The 19092-nt window shown below is 24.9% G+C and overlaps 1 protein-coding gene across 1 annotated transcript; it reads right to left on the bottom strand.

The window, feature by feature from the left end:
- Positions 1–197: 197 nt before the first annotated feature.
- LOC145844365 (collagen alpha-6(VI) chain-like) lies at positions 198–18242 on the bottom strand. Its single transcript, XM_082951760.1, has 20 exons — positions 18087–18242; positions 17620–17690; positions 16566–16720; positions 15789–15906; positions 15405–15589; positions 14203–14342; positions 13464–13569; positions 12324–12432; positions 12083–12156; positions 6204–6442; positions 5526–5590; positions 4919–5100; positions 4544–4661; positions 4107–4275; positions 3853–3922; positions 3022–3164; positions 2686–2797; positions 1687–1795; positions 825–895; positions 198–203 (listed from the first exon to the last, which is right to left on the bottom strand). The coding sequence occupies exons 1-20, from the start codon at positions 18227–18229 to the stop codon at positions 198–200; spliced, it is 2385 nt and encodes a 794-aa protein (XP_082807886.1). The 5' UTR covers positions 18230–18242.
- Between the last annotated feature and the right edge of the window lie 850 nt (positions 18243–19092).

Raw genomic sequence — 19092 nt, 5'->3', positions numbered from 1 at the left:
TTCCAGATTAAGTTTTTTATCTTAAGTTGATATGACTATAGCAGCTGTATTAAAGCTTAATAAATCAAAGGTATTAGACTGTTACTGCAGGTATTGTTTTAAGAAAACGGAATTGAGTTGACTTCAAAAGTGTCAAAAAGACATTGAAAATACTACGAAAGTTTCATTGTAAAAAAGCTTTTTGAGTTTTTACAAATTTAATCCTATGGAAGAGTATAATATTTGTTTTGTAAAACTTTTAATACAACATGTATTCTATATTTTTAAACCTTTGAAAATATTCATCTTTTAAGCTACAATTTAAACAAATCTTACTGATTTTTTTAAAGCATGTTTGTGCTGAACAATTTATTTAAATCAAAAAATACACAAAATGAAAACAAAGTTACCTCTTTAGAAGTTGGTTGTTTTCCATTTTTCTTCTTTCAAGATCCACAGATCACACACACTCTCAAAACTCACAACAAAGTTATAAAAACTATTTTTGTCAAATAACTATTAAATCTTAGGTATATAATATCAAATAAGTAGTTTTTAAAATCATTTTATATTATATCTATTTGAAATTTTGTTTTTCTTTTTCTTAAGTAGGCTGAGTTTTTTGTTGAACATATTGTTTATCTTAAATTTTTCCTCTTGTATAAAGCTACTAAATAAACTTAACTCTTTTATGTTTTAATTGTTTGTGCAAATAGCTTATATAAAATTCGTTTTAGAATTCAAACCTATGTTATAGGTTTGTGCATACAGCAGTACAACATTATCAACTGAATTTAGATAAAACTTCACCATATAGTAAATATAAAATAAAGCAAACATGTTACCTTTCTGTCTGATGAAAATCCGAATTGTGCAAACTGATGTGCCAATGAGGCATTACTGCTTGATCCAGATCCTTTTTTATATAAACAAGTATTAATAACAGTGTAAGTTATTTGATTATAAGGCTGAAGTATTTTTCTTAATTCTTTAAAGCATAAAAACAGCTCTAATACTTAGTTGTTAAAAACCCTAGCCTTTAAAATTCAATTGTTTGTTATATTGTGATTCAAGTTTTTTTAAGTAGAAGAAACACCTTTTTATTATTTACAGCAAAAATAAGCCTGTTCACATAATAGCTTATACAAATCACTATGTTAAGAAACTAAGTAAAATTTAATTAATCTTTATAGCTTAACATCGCAAGCTTTAATTTTTTTATTAAATCTTCATCAGTTAAAAAATGTTTTTTAAACCTCTCTTTTTTTTTAATAAAGCATACCTTTACATTCAAAAGCTACACAATAATAAATTTTCCTAAAATAAATAAGCTAATCAACTTCGTTTTTGTATTCAACTTTTTAGATAATATAAAAACATGTTTTATTTACAAAATATTAATGCTATACATTTTTTTAATTATATTTTTATCTTAGGTCATCGCGCTGTATTTTGTTTTTCAGCTTTTTTTTTTATTTGATGAGCTGCTCTGTAGTGAAACGGCGTAATACAAATAAAATTAAACAAAAAAGTTAGTGTACATTAAAACTTAGCCTCAGATGTATAAACAACTTCGGTTTTATCATGTAAAAATTTTATCTAAATAAGAACGGTTAGTTGGTTAGACATAATTTTTTTTTTATATCAATATTGCTTTTACCAAGCATTTCAAATAATCTTCACGTTAATACAATAAACAAAAACTACCTTCCAGAGTTAGAGATATGACTTTTGATTGCAGCTTTTTAATGATGTTGTCCAACTCATCAAATTCGTCAACTTTGAAAATTCGGTCAGTGTTGTTACTCGTGATTATCTGTAGAAAAATTTTATAAACATTAGCTTTGTATAAAAGAATAAGTTTCAATTATTGTTACCGGTAAGTGGTGATTATCTGTATCAAAAATTATTCTTTAAACCTAGTTTTTAATACTTGAAGAAAAATAATAGTACAAATATTTTAGTAAAATTTATAAAACATAACAGTTATTTTGTTAAGTAAACTGTAAATTTACATTCTTACTGTGTTTTATATGCTATTCAGCAGTTTTTACACTTAACTCTATGCACATTTGACTATCATTTACAACTATATATTATAACTAGCACTCTTGTTACATTAAAACCATTACATTGTACGTATTGACTTAAATCTAATACTCAAGACCACAATATACAAGTTATGTATTTACTTATGAAAAACTTTCAATATCCAAATAATATAAAACAAAATTTTACATAGAAATTGTAATAATCGTTTAATTTATTAACATAACAAAGCCTAAGCTGGCTAAAAAGGAACAAAGTTTTGTTGTTTTTAAACTTATGTTAGCTACTAACAACTTTATAAGTTTCTAGTAAATGTTTCGTACCCTAGACAAGATTTTTTTGATAACTACTTTAAATATTTAGCTTTACTTTTGGGTATTTAATGCTCTTTGAACTTAATAAAAATTTTACAAACTCGCTTACAGTTTTATTGATTAAAGCAAAACTTTTATTACAAAAATAATGTTATTGTAAGTTCAGTAGGTAATTTATATCTAAAGTAAGAGATACCTATACAAACAAAACTCAAAAACTAAACTTTCAGAGCTCTGATTTTTGAAACAATTAGTATCAAACAAAAAAGGAGTCTTTAACATCATTATATCACATTCGCTGTCAACGTTTTTTTATATCTTTATGACGTCACAACCAACAAACCTTGAGTTCTTCATAATCTGCCTTGCCAACACCCACGGCAAACGTCGTAATGTCTAATTTTTTCAATTTTTCCGCGGCAGGAACCAAGTATGGAACGTCCGCAGCTGAAGTTCTGTAAAAAGTTTAATGATCCTTAGGTAATGGTCTTGTATAGTAACGATATAAGAAATTACCAAAAACTACCTTTTTTTCTTGGTAAATGTATTTATGGTGTACCACATATTTAGTGTTAAGTTGTTTAAACTATCAGCGCTTTGTTATACATAAGCTCACTAGCGACATTTAACGGAAATGTAATTCAAAACAACTGATCAAAAAAAACTAAAAATAACTAACTCTCCATCTGTTAGTAGAATAAGAACTTTGTTGTTGTTTGAGTCGTTATATCGGTCTGATGATTGGAAATCCAAAACTGTCTTCATCAGAGCTTTTGCAGTAAAAGTTGTGTATGCTTGCAACTTTACTTTGCTTAGTTTTTGCTGAATGATTATTTTTTTAGTAATAAAGTGAAAATTTCCTTTTTACAAATAAAGTATTAAATTTTATTATTATTATATTGTTTATTGTGCAATGTTGGACTCGGGCATCAAAACCTGAGCCACTTAAACAGGACACACAAAAAGAGAAAAAGAAAATAAACTTATATTCAACACTTTAAGATAAATTATTTAATCAATTTGTTATCTAACAAAGAGCTGTGCAAAACAAACTCTAACTCTTATTCAATAAAAATGTTTTTTAGTCTGATGTTATCAACTTTGTAATCATAAATCAGAGAGAGTAAAGTTCAAAAAATGTACTAGATAAATATTAGTTATGATTTAACTAATTTTTTGAAAAAAAGAACACAACATTTATATAAAAACTCTTTAATTCTTTCTATCGTATAGTAGTTATATATTTTTTGTAACACAATTACAAAAAAGTGTTTACTTCATATCAACCCTTTTGAAATTTCTGATGGCTTTTAAACATCAAAACTTTTAAATAAATATCTTCGACTACACCTGAGTTTGATTTTTTACATACTATTAGGTTGTTTAGAAAAAATACAAAAGAGTACAAATTTAAATTTGATACTTATAAAACTTCATTGGTATGTACACTTTATATTTGTAATATTCTTTACTAGTTAAAATAATTTCACTGGTAATAAATAGAAAATACCTGAAATTTTTCTGGCGTGTACCGTCCCAATTTAATTTCAGTTTTAATGTACTGCTGATCGTGCAATTCGCTGAAAAGTATTATATTAAAGTAAAACATTTTGTATTTTCTTGCATACTAAGCTTGTGTCCGGCTCATTCAAAATATAAAAAATTAGAAGTTAACAAAAATAAAACTGTTCAAAAATCTTTAACCGAAAGTAAATAAAAAATTCACTTACTGCCATTAAATTAACAAAGTAAACAAGTAACTACTTTTTTTCCCAGTAGTGTGAGTATTGGACCACTCCCACCCTGGTGGTCTTGTCGTTCTGTAGAAACCCGGATGCCACGATGCTGGTCCAGCTTTTTATCTGTCCAAAATGGTCTCCTACCGATCTGGATCCGTCCAGCACGAACATCAGGTCCAGTGTTTGCGCGCATGCTGGGTTGAAATTAACTTTTATTATTTTTATAGCTCGATATAGTGTTTAAAAGATTAGTAAGGAAAGGAAATAAGTTTTGCACGAAAGTTATGTTACTTTTGAGTATAGTTTTTTCTTGACTGAGTAAAATTAAAATTTTACTCGCTAAGTAAAAAGTAAGAGTTTTAATCTTTTTTAACAGCTCTATTAATTGTTTGCAACATTAGTTAGTATGTACTTACGATAGTGTGCACAAAATAGTTTATAAAATCTCAAAATTTTACTCACAGACTTCCACTGGAGGTTTAGGTTTATCCCAAGTTCTACCTCCATTGTCGCTGGAAAAACAAAATCCCGGCTGGAAGACATTTTTCTTGCACTTTTTCAAACGCAAGGGGGCGCAAGCCTTGTAAAGAAAGTAAATTAAGAACTCTAATAAACTTTTTCTGCTGTAGCATATATGTTTGAAACAAAACTTGTATAATTTTTGATATATTTATCTGGTCTTTTTATAACATCACTTTAAGTAGGTAAGCGTTTTAAATTTTATCTTTTTTTTTAATAATAATAAACAAAAACATATCTATAATTTTATATTTTTTAAGTGTTATTATGCTAGAAATAGTTTACGTACTACTTATAAATAATACGTAAACGAAAAACCTTCATAAAGTCGTCGTTTTTTACGGGAGATATTATATCTGTGCCAAATTTGTCACCTTCTTCGGCTAGCTTAAGTGTCAAATCTACACAAGAGCTTAGCGGTGACGCATCAACTTTTGATGACGTTTTAACTTTTTCCGAAAACATGTTTCTCAGTTCACAGTTAAAAAGTCCTCCAGTTCCTATGGTTTTAAAAAGTTTTTTGATTTATTTAATTCTTTTTGATAAACTTTAGAGAAATTTACTTGTGTAAGAATTCTCATGAATAAATAAGATACTGACTTAATAAACATGTAACAGAATTTATTTTTTTTTTAACTTTGCTTTATTTATTTTCTTTTGTTTTTTAAACTTTACTTGTTATTAGTTTAAATTTTACTGTATAAATCTATACAGAAAAACAATCAAGTTATTTAAAAGTTTTACAATTTCGTAAACTACTTGTACGTTTAAACAAATTCAAAATATAATCTTAACCAAAAGATCTAAATTTTTTTTCTTATACTTGCGAACAAGAAACGAACAAAAATATTTATAATTTATTCAAAATATATTCGCTTTAATTAACAAACAAAAAAAAGTATCATATACAACTTTTAAAAACTACCTTTTTTATATTGATTGATGTTGTTAGAACTTCCATTTTTGTATGGAGCTCCAATTAAAAGTTCTCTAAAATATAGTTTTATTTTTACTATTTTACAACTTTATCAAAGCTCGCTTGTAAGTTAGTTTGGTATAAATAAATACTTACTAAAATCAGATATCTGTTCAGTATTTTTTTTTAGTTTAATAGTACACAACTATCTTAAAGATCGCTGAAAATTTAAAGGTTCAAGCAGATATTTATCCTAGTTAACAGTGCTACAAAAAAACATACAGTTTAAAAATAACATAAAAATGAAGTTTGTACTAATAGATATTATCATAAAAACTTTCTTATACTTTTTTTAAAAGTTTTATAGCAGTATTGGTAAAACTGGTAAAAATCAAACTTTAGATAGAAAGCTAGCTTTAAATTAGTTTTTTTTTATAGTTCAAAAATATTACTTTCTGTGCACAATATGCAAAAAAATAATTTTTTAGTGAAAGTTGATAGTTTTAGAAAATGTTGTAAAACACTATTTTAACTATTTATCGACAGTTTTTTATTTATAAAAACTTCCATATGTTCAAAAAAAGGTCAAGTTTTTATGAAAAATTTTAAAACTTTTACCTCACCGAACAAAAAATAAAACACTTAACAGAAAGTTTTAGTAAAATTCAAAACCGAAAAAAAACTAACTTTGAATCAGAAGATGTTATCTTGTAACCAAACAACGATGGTTGAAAACCATCTGGTAAATATTTGACACCATCCAAACCACTGTCGACACCATTTCTTTCAACTAATGGTGATTGGATGTACTTTGTGGTGTTGTAACGAACTTCTATGGTAAATTGTGCACTTTTGTATATCAGAGTGAAAAATATACAAGCTACGAACTTAAACATTATCTGTGCTTTTAATTCAATATAAAGTTTCTTTGTTATAAATAAATACGATTTTTAAGAATTAATGTTTGGAAAATTTATAATTACGTTAAATGCTGATAAAAATGCTAAAATTTTCACATGTATAAAGCAACAACGTAAATTACAAACTGCTTTAACATTAAACTCAAAGATAAATCATTGATTTTTAATTTGTCTTATAACATAAATACTCTGTTGTTTATTGATACATTTTATACTTATTTTAACAACTCAATTCATATGTTTGGTGTAATAAAAATTAATAAATTTTAGTTTTCAATGTAAGTTCAAGTTAACACCAATTAAAACTAAAGCAACACAGACTAATGATAAAATAACTTATTTATCGATTTCTAGTATGAACGGCTTACTGTTATGCCTGTCTTGACTATAAATAACTCAACTTTGAATGTCTAGACTTTATTTTCTTTTTATGCAACTTAAAAAAAAACTTTTACAGCAAATTATAATTTTAAATAACTTACTTTAAAAGTTTATCTAAGTCATTACTAACTGATTTTACTTTAATAAAGTTAATAAAAATTACAAAAACAAAGTTAGACAAGCTAAATACTAAAACTTTTTTTTTCTCTAAGCATACAAAGTTAAAAGTATTACAATACTCGAGTCATAAAAACTACTCATAATACAAGACTAAGCAAATGAAGATTATGCCTTTTTTTTAAACTAATTAAGTTATCAAACTAAAAACTAAAGGTTAATAAAACAAGTTGAAATTAATTTAAGGTAAGTGCTTAATACTGCAATATAAGACATCATAATTAACACGTACTAGTAGTAATTAATAAATTTGCATTGTATAATGTATATAAAATCACGAATTTAATGTTTCGACACTTAAACATGTATATTTACTTTTTTCTCCTTATACTACTAAACTGTCTTAAATAAATATAACTTAACTTAATCGATTTATACATTCAGTGCACTTTTTTAGAGAAAATTTAAAAAAATAAAAAGTTACTAATTTTTTTTTAACTAGTCAAATTGTAGTATAAAACATTAATAAAACCTTTCAATTAGATTACTGAAACTTTGTTGTTTTATAAATCTTAGTAAGATACTTTAACACAAGAAACGAAAGTTTACATATTAGATAAAAGCAGTTTTAAAAACAACTTAGTTCCGTTTGTCTTGTGATTATAAAAAGTAAATAAATAACATGCAATGTTTTAACAAGTGTTTTTGAACTTTTTGAAACTACAAAGTATACTGTTTGTGAAATTTAAAACACAACATAACTATTTTTGTATTGAACTTAATAAATCGGTATAAATTATAAAACAAGTTTAAACAAGTGTAGTAACGTTTGTTTTAATATAGAATGAACTTATTTAACACATTAAAAACGTTCTCATTTTAGGAATCTAAACTAAAAACTTTGAAATTCGAAACTAAACAAGTTGTAATACTTAAGTAATCTTACTTTTATTACTTTTAATTATTTTTAATTTAAAGTAATAAAAGTAAGATTACATAAGTGATTACTTTAATAAACTAATGTGTTTTTTATCTTTAAAGTTTTAAATTAATCTACTCATATGTTACCTACATTATATCTTGCTTAAAGTACTTAAACGTTCAGTTATCTGAAGAAATTTTAGCTTCACCAAATAACTTTCAAACAAATAATACAAGTTTAAAAACTTTCTCATTATTTAGCTTAAACTAACCTCCACAAATAAAACTCTCACTGTTTAATGTAAAGGAAGTGTTAAGTTAAATTTCCTTTTATTAACATTTAGTTATTTTGATTACAATACTAACTGGTTGATGCTTTTAAGATTGTTGCTATTTTTAAAAATTTTTCTTTGATTTTGTAAATTTTGTTTTGTTGTTTTTTTTTGATAACGTTGAGCTCATTAAAAAAAATTGTTATTTGTTGTTTCAAGTTTAAAAGTAAACTTTGCACTTTTAACTTTACATTTTAAAGGTTTTCTAATATCAAGTATCTGTAATTTTTATTTAAACTTTATTTTTAAGTTCTTAAAATGCATCTAAAAATATATCTTATCCTTAAATTGTTTTGAAGCAGTGTAGTACTATATAAGTTTAATTTGTTTAAGGGAAACCTCAATAATAAAAAGAGTAATATTATTAGATATATCTAATTAGTTTTATTTCTTTATTGTTTACTTTACTGTGAGTTTACTTAACTTTAAAAGTAAAGATTTGTAATGAAACAAAAACTTTCATAAAAGTTTTAAAAAAAAGAAGAATTTTCCTTGATAAAAAGCTTTTCCTCAATGAGGTTTTGTTAAAACAATTCACTTGCAAATTAGTTTAATTTCTAATCACATAGTTTTATTTAGGATAATGTACCTTACATTCGATTTGTATTTTAATGCATAATTTTTTGACTCTATATATTTAAAAGTTTAATGACCGGTAGAATCTATAAAACTTAATACTTAAAGTATATTTTCTTATGATAATTATTTATCTTCTCAGTTTTTCTTATGTTCAGTTTTTTTCTTTTAGTAGATACAATATTAAACGATGATTATTTATAATAATATATCTATATAAAAGTTTTAACGTTTTCTATTGTAACAGTTGTACTTTTAGTATGTGCAACCTAACTAAAAGATAAAATTTGGTAGATAAAAAAATAAAAACTATTATTTTGCATAAAAAATGTTTGAGCTATAATAAACAACTATTCTTTTCTTAGGATTTATAAAGTTTAAAACAAGCAATAAATTATGCTGAAAAAATATTCCATTTTAGTATTTCAAGTTTAATGTACAATTATTAAAACTTGTGGTAACAAACTTTTTTTTTCTTTTTATACATAAAAAAAATTATTAAAGTAATTTCTTATTTAAATGTGTGTTTATATCTTATCCTCGACAACAGTGGAAAATTTATTTTAAAAAGAAAAACTACCAGTATAAGACTTGTGTTCGATAGCTTACTTTGATCAGTAAAATATTAGCTAAAACTTAATAAGTTTTAAATATTTTATTTAATAAAGTTTTTTTGTAAAAATATGCTCTAAAAAATCTATTCGCTGATGCTTAAAAATAATTTAAAAACAATAAATTTAATTATTACATCTGTTATAAGCTGCTTATCAAAATAACTTTTTATTTTATGTTGTAATACATGTTTCCAAATGTGTAAATTTTACACAGATACGTAAATTACAACTTCGTTAACTTAATAATTTGACTACAATCACGATTATACTAAATAATGAGAAATTAAGCGTTTAAGGAATAATGTACTTCTATATATGTGAATAAAATATTACTAGTGGATTTAAAATAACTTTGACGCATACTTTGGAGTTAGAAAGTAACTTTAATTATAAAAAGTTAGATGTCTGAATAATTAATAAAAAAGTATAAAGTTATAAGTAGTAAGGTTTCGAACTCTTACTTATTAATTTATAAAAAAAGTCAAAAAAGAAAACTTAAAATAAATTTTAAATGAGCAAATACTAAAACAATCAGTGCAAAGCAAACTAAATTAAGCGTATTTATAAAAAGTATTTTAAAGTTATGCTCTTAGTTTCCTGTTCTTTTAACAATCAGTTATATAATCATATATAGTTCTTATACAATAGTTTATTAATTACAAATTTTTTTTAACGCTTTTACAACTACTTTTTTCTCAGCCGAAAAACTTTTTCTGGTTAATCTGTCTCGTTGATCAGAAAAATTTTCTTTTCCTACGTTTTTGTAAATCGGTCGGTAGGCATTTGGTGATCGCAGGAAAAACTTCGTAAATTAAAATATTTTTCGGGCCGCAATCGTAATTTTAGTTTTTACTTTCCCAAACATACCCAAGAAATCTAATGTAAGTTTCGAATTTCCCATACATTTGACCATACGACTTTTTTTTTGCTCTTCACCTTGAACCTCAGAACATCTAACGTACGTTTCAACATTTTTTCTTTGCGGCCCGCATTTGCTCGTAGGCCGCAGGTTGTACTTATCAAGGGCCACTATTTAAGATGAAAAAACCTCTCAAGCCGACCCCTGCTCTACACTTCCTTAAACTTAAATCTCCGTGTGTATATTACTAATAAAAAAGTACTAGATTTGAAGTGCATACTACCCTAGTCCTCGATTAAATAGTTAATTTTATTAAAAGTTATAAGTAAAGTGTAAATTACAAAAAATTAAAAATAAATAATCAATTTATGCTTCAAAATACTTAGAATTTGGCTTGTGATAAATTTATTATGCTGAAAATTAGTGACTACAGAAGCTAAAAAACCCTATGTTGTATTTAAAAATCTAGTCTAGCAAACATTTGTAGGTAATCTTTAGATTTCTAAAAATTAATATTTGTTTTAAAGTCAAAAACATAAATATTTTTATTCAATATAGGGGTCAAAAGATCTGATACCGCAATTAGAAACATCTGGCCCGCAAAGTATATTTTATCTTAAAACATTTGGTAAAACTAATTAAATTTTAGCTTTATAATAACAAACATCCTAAGTTCTACTTTTAAATATTGACTATAATTGCATATTAATGTTTATTAAATGATGTTTTTAAAAAACATTTTTAGAAAGTTTTTTTTGAACTTTTATGGTACAATTTTTTTAAATACGCAGCCTACTAATTTTTTTTTGTCAAATCTGGCCCGCCGACTAGAAAAGTTTCGCTAGTTAAAACCTTAAACTTAGAAGTAAAAACAAAACCAGCTCGAGTTTACTTTGTTTTAAATTAAATATTAATATTCTAACAACTTGATAATAACAGTCAATGGTATGTACTGAGCTTGCTTGTTTATTACTTAAAACATAAATTTTAACTTTTATAAATCTAGACTTCAGCAAAATAGAACTGGAAAGTTTAAAATAACAAAAAAAAAATTTGAAAACATTCATAAAATGTTTTAGATAACTGTTATTGCATTAGCTCAAACTTTAAATTTAAACTTATAGTTTAATGCATTTTGTATGCTGTTAGTTCAACAGTTTTTTGTAAACTTAAGCTATAATTAAAACAGTACAGTGCATTGTCTTCTAAATAAGTTTATTTAATTTTTTAAAGCTGCAGGTAAAATTTAAAAAAATGCAGAAAGATATAAAGATTTTAATTATTGAAAATTTAACAAGTTGTAGTTTTTACAATATGTATGTTTCTTGCTAAAAATGCTTCTTTTTATCCAATACCAGTTTTCATCGTCATTCTGTCAAGCTTCTTAATCTAAAACTCTAGTGGCTAATTATTATAAAAACAAAAAACTAGTCAAAATTTATTTGTAACTAGGTTAACTAAACACAGTTAAAATTTATTTTAGGTAGAAACATTGTTTTTAAGTATTTATCAATATCTAAAATTTAGTTATTTATCTATATAACTAAAGCAAGTAACTTACCAATTTTCTAGTCCCGTTTAACTTTTGAACAAATCTTCTTTTTTCAATACAACAAACAAAAGTTCTCAAGCATTCACAAAACATAAACAATTATCAAAGTGTAGCTATTTAAAAAACAGTAAGAACTTTTTTACATTTTCTAAGTCTCACTTATCTTAAGTTTATAAGTTAGAAACTAATCATTAACTTTAAAAATAATATTGAACCTTTCAAATGTTTAATTTCGATTAAAAGTTATAAAACATCAATTAAATATTTGAGTTAACATGTTTAAAGTTTACAAACTTTTTGAATTGCAGATGAGAATCCAATTTGTTGAAATTCATTTTCACTACCTACTTTGTGTGAGCTTGTAGAACCTGTTTAGATTTTAAAGAACATTATTTTTATTTTAAATGTATGAAATGTTTAAAAAAATTTTTGTTAAATTTATTTTCTAAATTTGGACAGTGTTTACTTAATTTAAATACGTCGACAGCAAAAACTCGAAGTAGTTTTTAAATTAAAAGTCAGATATAAAACAAACCTTCTAAAGTGGTTGATATAATTTGCCGTTGCAGAATGTGAATGATAGATTCCAATTTATCGAAATCATTTACCATAAATATTCTTTCTTTTTCGTTAGTGACTATAATCTATCGAAAGAAATTAATCAGAAAACTAGCTGTAAAAATTTCTGAACAACAAAACTTTAAAACAACTGTTTTATTTCTTTAATAACAGCTGTGTGGAATACAGTTTACTGCTTTAATCAATATTTTCGATTAAATTTCTTGGGACGATTTACAGGCACAATGTTTTGTTACTTTAGATTTATTATAATATAAAGTAACCATATACTTAAAAAATCTAAACTGAAAGGAAAAGGTAGAACTTTAGTTTAGACTAAGTTGTTTAAAATGAAGTACTTTGTAGTAAGTTTATAGCGTGGTGTACGACTCGACAACCGAAAGGTTCCTTTGTACACCAGTCCTTAAGCCGATTTTTTTGAGCGCTTTTTTTATCGTTCAATAAAAAGTACTTAAACTATAATTAAATAAAACTTCGCAAATTATTTTGAATTAAAAACAGTTTTACGTTATTGCAATCCTAGCATATATGGAAGTTTATTTAGATTGTTCAAAAAATTTTTGGCAGCTAATTAAATACTTTCACAAAAACTATCAAGAAAATAAATTTTGTAAGACTGTTGTGAATTAGTACAATTTGAATTGATAAAACTATAATAATCAATTCAAAAGTCAATAGAGCAAACGTTTTGTACTAAAACAACATTTTTGAAAACATGTTCTATTTTGAAAACAAAACAAACTATTCACTGGAGTAAACAAATTACAAAAATCACATAACCAATTAATTTTTATTGAGGTCGGGCTATTACGTAATAATAAAGAAATCATGTGACAATTACTTAAAGTTTATTTCATACAGTTTGTCGATTGCGACGCAAAAAGATATTTAAAATAATTTATTAACTTTTGTTTAACTAATACTGTTTAAATAAAAGAAGTAGCAAATAAAAAATGTGTAAAGTAAGAAAAAATGTAAATACTTGATAACGACCTCAAGCTCGTTTTTATAAATTTGGACCAAATTGAAAATACCATACCAATAAATACTAAACAAGTATTAGATAAAAAGTATATGTATAAAACATTATTCTTACTTCAAGTTCGTTTTTATCAACATTTCCAACTCCGATTGCAAACACCAAAACTCCATTTGATTTGAGAAACTCCGCAGTTTGAGGAAGGTACTTCGCGTCGTTTGAACTAAAAAAATTAAAAAGTAATTTTTGACTTTTACTTAGAATTTAAAAGTCGCAGAAGTAGGTGTAAAAGCAAAATCGAATATATATTTTTTTCAAAATTATTTTGTGTTAACTTTATTCCGACGGCGTTTCACTGCTTTCAAATAAATTTTAAAACAGATGTACAGAATCTATAAAATACTAACACACATTAGAAAAAAAATGCATGTATGATTATGTATATATTTATGTGAGTAGTAACTATAAACGAACTTTATGGTTTAAAAGCAAAGTTTGGAATAAAAACATCTGTGGTATATATTCTGATAAGCTTAGCTTATCAGGATCTCTAGGATTTAACGCCTTTTAATGTCACATCTTATATTTTCAAAACGTAAATTTTATTTTAAAAAAATAGCTAATTTTCTCTGTACATTTTAAATATTAATATCAAATAAGAACTTTGCTACTACTTTAAAAAAAAACAGTTTTTTGTTTAAATACTAGAAAAATAGTTACCTGTTTTGATTTTAATCGTATAAGTCGATTCAGAAAACGTTCAAAAAAATTTTCAATTTAAAAAAAAAATTCTATTAATTATTGTTGATATTATTTCAATTTTTATATAAAACATTGTTTTATCAACAAAACAAACGATCCATCAGTGATGAGAATGAGAACTTTCGCATTATTTTGAGAATATCTCTTTGAATTTTTGAAATTTTCCATTGTAATGTTAAGAGCATGAGCGGTATATGTTTGAAATCCTTGCAGTTTTATTTGCTTCACTTTGTCCTGTAAGTTTATTCTTTTAATAAAACTAAAAGACAACTAAGTGAATGAATTTAAGCATAGAATAGTTAAGTCGAAAATTTTCTAAATCTTTTGAGTTTAAAAGCGTAGATTTTAGATACTAAGTAAATACCACTGATATACATTAACAAAAAACTTTAAAATTTGCTTAATAGAGGTATAAGTACATTTAGAAAAAATTAAATTAAATTAAATTAAATTTCTTCTATCTATATATACAGTATAAAAAATAGAAACTTTCATGTAATATGTTTAAGGAATACCGAAAAAAATTTTAACGTTTTTAGTACTTTTTTTAAGTATAGCAGTTTGAATAAGAAAAAAAAAACTTCTTTGTTTATAAAACTATGTGGTTTTAATTAACAAAACAAGTAAGAAACAAAAATTAGTTACCCACAAAGAATTTTTCTCTTTGTTTTATTTCATGGAGAGGTATTTCAGTTTTTATGTACTTTTGATCCAAACTATTGATAAAATGATACTTATTAAGCTTCTAATTAGATATATGTCTACGTTAGCTTTTATTTTTCAGTTTTACCATTAAAATAATATTAGTATGTATACTACCTAAGTTTATTTGAGTTTGTGTTATTGCTATTTTTTAGCATTTACAAATTGTCCAAGGAAAGATAAGGTTACTAAAAGTATTTAAACCACTTTGAAAAGGCAATCTAAATATTTTTCACTTTAACTTTACGAACTTGAAGCCAATACTACTTATTAAACTTATAATAGATATAATGATAAATAAACTTTTGCTACAGAGCAAGATACAAGCTGATTGTCTTAAACTCAATGCTTAAAAATATATAATAAGTGGTCATTTAATAAACTTTTCAAATATTTCAAAATCGTTCACAAAAATATTAGTTTTAAACAGTTTGTCTTGCAACAAACTATTGAAACATACATAAGTTTTCAAAACAATCTAAATTAATTACTACTAAATGAGTTACTAAAAGAATTATCTGAAATATAATATTTTTACAACAAAATACAAGCAAGCTCATCTCTTAGTGTAAATAAACTTAAAACATTATTAACATGCCTGGGAGTGTCCTCCATGTAGTAGGAGTACTGCAAAACCCCAATTTGGGTCCTGGGGCTCTGATCAAGGAACAGTCCTGACAGTTTTCTGACCCACAACTTTACACTTTCGAAATTGGTCAAATTGACTGAGGAAGACCCGTCCAAAACAAACATGATGTCCATCACTGTTTGGGGACAATCTAAAAATATAAATTAAATAATATAATAAAACACACCAACTTTCTCAGTAAACACAACTTAGTATGTAAAAGTAATCAAGCACTTTTAGGAACTTTAATTGCGAATATCCTTGACTAATACAAGTTATAAAAATAAATAGAATAAAGTCACTGATTAATAATAAAATAAATTGAATCGAGATATATTGAATTATCTAACGTGGAGAAGATTTCTGATGGCTCTCTCTCCAAGTAGCTCCGAGATCTTTGCTCTTGAAGCAAGCTCCTGGCTGGTACAAAGAATATTTGCAATCTTTAGTGTGGGTCGAGGTGCAAGCCTAAAGAAGTAACTTGGTCATGAAAACAGTAAGAAACAAAGTTTGTAACAAACTATGTTAAAGAAACACATTATGTAAAGTTTTATATTTTGTTTAAGTGCAAGCCTGTTGAGTAAAAAGAGTATTTGCAGTTTAAAATGTGAGTAAGTGTGCAAGCCTAAAGAATAGGGTAGATTAAATTTATTGCAATTTTAAAAATTCTTAAGTTTTTCTTCATATATTTTTGTGCTTAAGTACTTGAATGGACAACTTTTTTCTAAGTTGATATGATAGGCTGCACTTATTAGATTTAGATTCTGCATACAAATAAATTTCATAATGGTTTTCTAGCATAACACAAACACTGTCTTCTAACAAATCATGTATGTTAATATATAAAAACTCTACTTTGCTTTAAAGTTAATTTTTCTCAGTTTTAGACTGTTTGAGTAAAAAAATGTGCTTTAACAGTGTTAACTTTTCAGTAACTTCCTACTTGGTAAGTATTTTAAACGAAATGCATGATTACATAAGTTAGTTTACGAACTATAAGTATAAATTAAGAATTACAACTTAAGAAGTTTTACATGCAAAATATTGAATTCAAATTTAAAATTGTCAAAAACACAAAAAAATAATAGGTGATTTTTTAAAACTTAATAATATTTTACTAGGAAAACTTTAATCTCATCTTCATTGTGATCGTGCCCAGTATGAGTCTGCAGTCCAAAATTGTCGCCTGACACCAACTGTCGGGGCGAAATGTCATTGCAGTTCATCGTGGAATGGGAAGAACTTCCGCACAAAAACATACCGCCGGGTGATGCACGAGAGTCTGTAAAGTGTTTTATGTAAAAAGTCTGAATTAAAATTCCTTGTAGAGATTGGTATGTTGATTTATGTATGCTGGCTTCACTTTTTATTAAACAAGCCTTTTTGTTACAATTAATCTTTGTTATTCTACATCGAAACTTAGGTTTACAAAGAAATTTTTTTTACAGTATGTTTAATAACCATTAATTAACAAAAAATAATAAACAGGCATAGTTACTTAAACAACAACTTATATCTGCTTTTACGCTATTTGATCAATTCATAAACAATAGTTTAACACAGGTTTTTAATGTAATATCTTTTTATCATAAGCTTATACTTAACTCAATCGGAACAAATTCACTTAAGGGATTATATTTATAAAAAAGAAACTGAGTTTATAAGATAACTAATAAAAAAAAAATTAAACCATTTTTTTTTCTAGAAAACTATAATAAAACTATTTAGTTTCAAATAAAATAAAATCAAAACGACTGTTTATGACAGCTAAATTGCTTAACACTTGTAATATTTTATAAAAATAAATATATTAACAAAACTGTTTGACAAACCTTTATTTCAAGGTACATTTTACTGAAAGCAAGTAGTTAGTTTTTGTTATTAAGGAGAAATATAAAACAATACTATTGTATAATTTGCATAAAACGGAAACGAAACTTTTTTTTAAAGTTTTTTATTCAAAGTATTTAAGAAAATCATTAAAAACAACTTAATTATTTTGAAATGAAAACAGTACTTTAATTTTCTTTTTACATGATTTTGTAAAAATATATTTTATCTAAAGTAAGACTTATGCGTAATTTCAATTATTTGCTTTATATTTCAATAAAAAGTAATTGTTTAATACTTGCAATTATCAAGCAGTTTGTTATCAAACTTTAATAACTAAATTAAACTTACCATATTCTCCATGTTTGTGTAACTTATTCATTCTACTTTCTACATGTTTGGGAGATCCGACGACAATATCTCTGTTAAAATTAACCTAGTTTAAAAAACTTCAAAATTAAGATCAAAACAAAAAATATCCAAAGTAATAAAGTGTAACAAACGTTAAAGTAATAAAGAGAAAATTTTTTAATACAAACAAGAATTTTGTTTTGTTTTTATTTAGATTTCTACTTAAACAAGTTTTAAACTAAGCATAAAACATATTTAATAAAAAGTGAAAAGCTTTAGAAATTTTTTTATGATAAAAATTTGTATCAGAAAATTTAAGTTGTTGAATTTTTAGCTGAACAACTTCTTATAAATAATTCAAAAATGAAAAAAAAGTTGCATAGAATTCAAAAGTATTTTAAGTTTACAAAAAAATAAGATTAGTAAGTTTTTATTTTACTTAAACTACTAAAAGTTTAAAATCTTACCCCGTAGGTTTCCATTGTAAAGTGTATCCGAAATATTTTGGTTTATCTTTGAAATGCAGTAAAGCTGAGGTGTGTGGCTTGATAAAATTTTCTATGCTGTTGTCTTGTACCAAGTTGAATGATTTTACATAAATCAAGTTCATCAAAAATACTAAAATTAAACTCATACTATAAACAAAGCTGTTAGATAGTAAAGCTTTACTGGATTGATAATTTAGTAGTAACAAAACTTATAATTACAATCAGTTTATTTTAACTTCTGCTCTAATAAATCTATTTTAAACCATTAAAAATAAGTTTAATGTTCATTTAAACTTAAAGTTTAGCTTTTACAGTTATAAACTTCTAAAAAAATAAAAACAAAAACATTTTTAATAAGTAAGTAAAATTCAAACAACAGAGTAAATTAACTTTAAAAACTATAAATACAAATGCTTTTCTAAATAATACAATAGCTACTTGAAAGTATTTGCGATGTAGTATTTTATAAATTTGTATTTTTTTAACTTAACAAACAGCAAAAAAACAAACTTAGATAAACTGTGGTAAGTTGTAAAAAGAAACAACAAAAAATCCCGCGGAAGCTATTGAGATACTTTCAAGAAACCTTTCAAAAACTTTAATAAATTTAAACAAGTAGAAAAACTTGACAGCTGTGTCTAGACTTAAGGTTAAGAAAGCTGTTGTAAAAAATCTTAATACATTTAAAAGTGTGTCCTTTGATTTTTTTTTAATGCAAAATAAATTAAGATTTTAATTTAATTTAGAAGCTATAGAAGTAGTAAAAACAGATAAAGATGTGCAGATAAACTTTAAAGAATTTATATATACAACCTAATAATAGTAATAACTTAATATGAAATTAATAAATCTCAATAGCAAAAAATAGTCTCAAACTTATAACTTAATGATTAGTTTTTGACTAACTACAAACTTATTATGGTATTCAAACTATCTTAAATAAATGCTAAAGCAAAAAGTCCAAGAACTAGTGATAATTTTTAAT

The sequence above is a fragment of the Thalia democratica genome, chromosome 9 (assembly GCF_965202585.1).
Source record: "Thalia democratica chromosome 9, ktThaDemo2.hap1.1, whole genome shotgun sequence".
In the NCBI taxonomy this organism is placed as follows: Eukaryota; Metazoa; Chordata; class Thaliacea; order Salpida; family Salpidae; genus Thalia; species Thalia democratica.
Note: the sequence above shows the minus strand (reverse complement) of the source record. Positions and strands in the feature narration are given on the sequence as shown.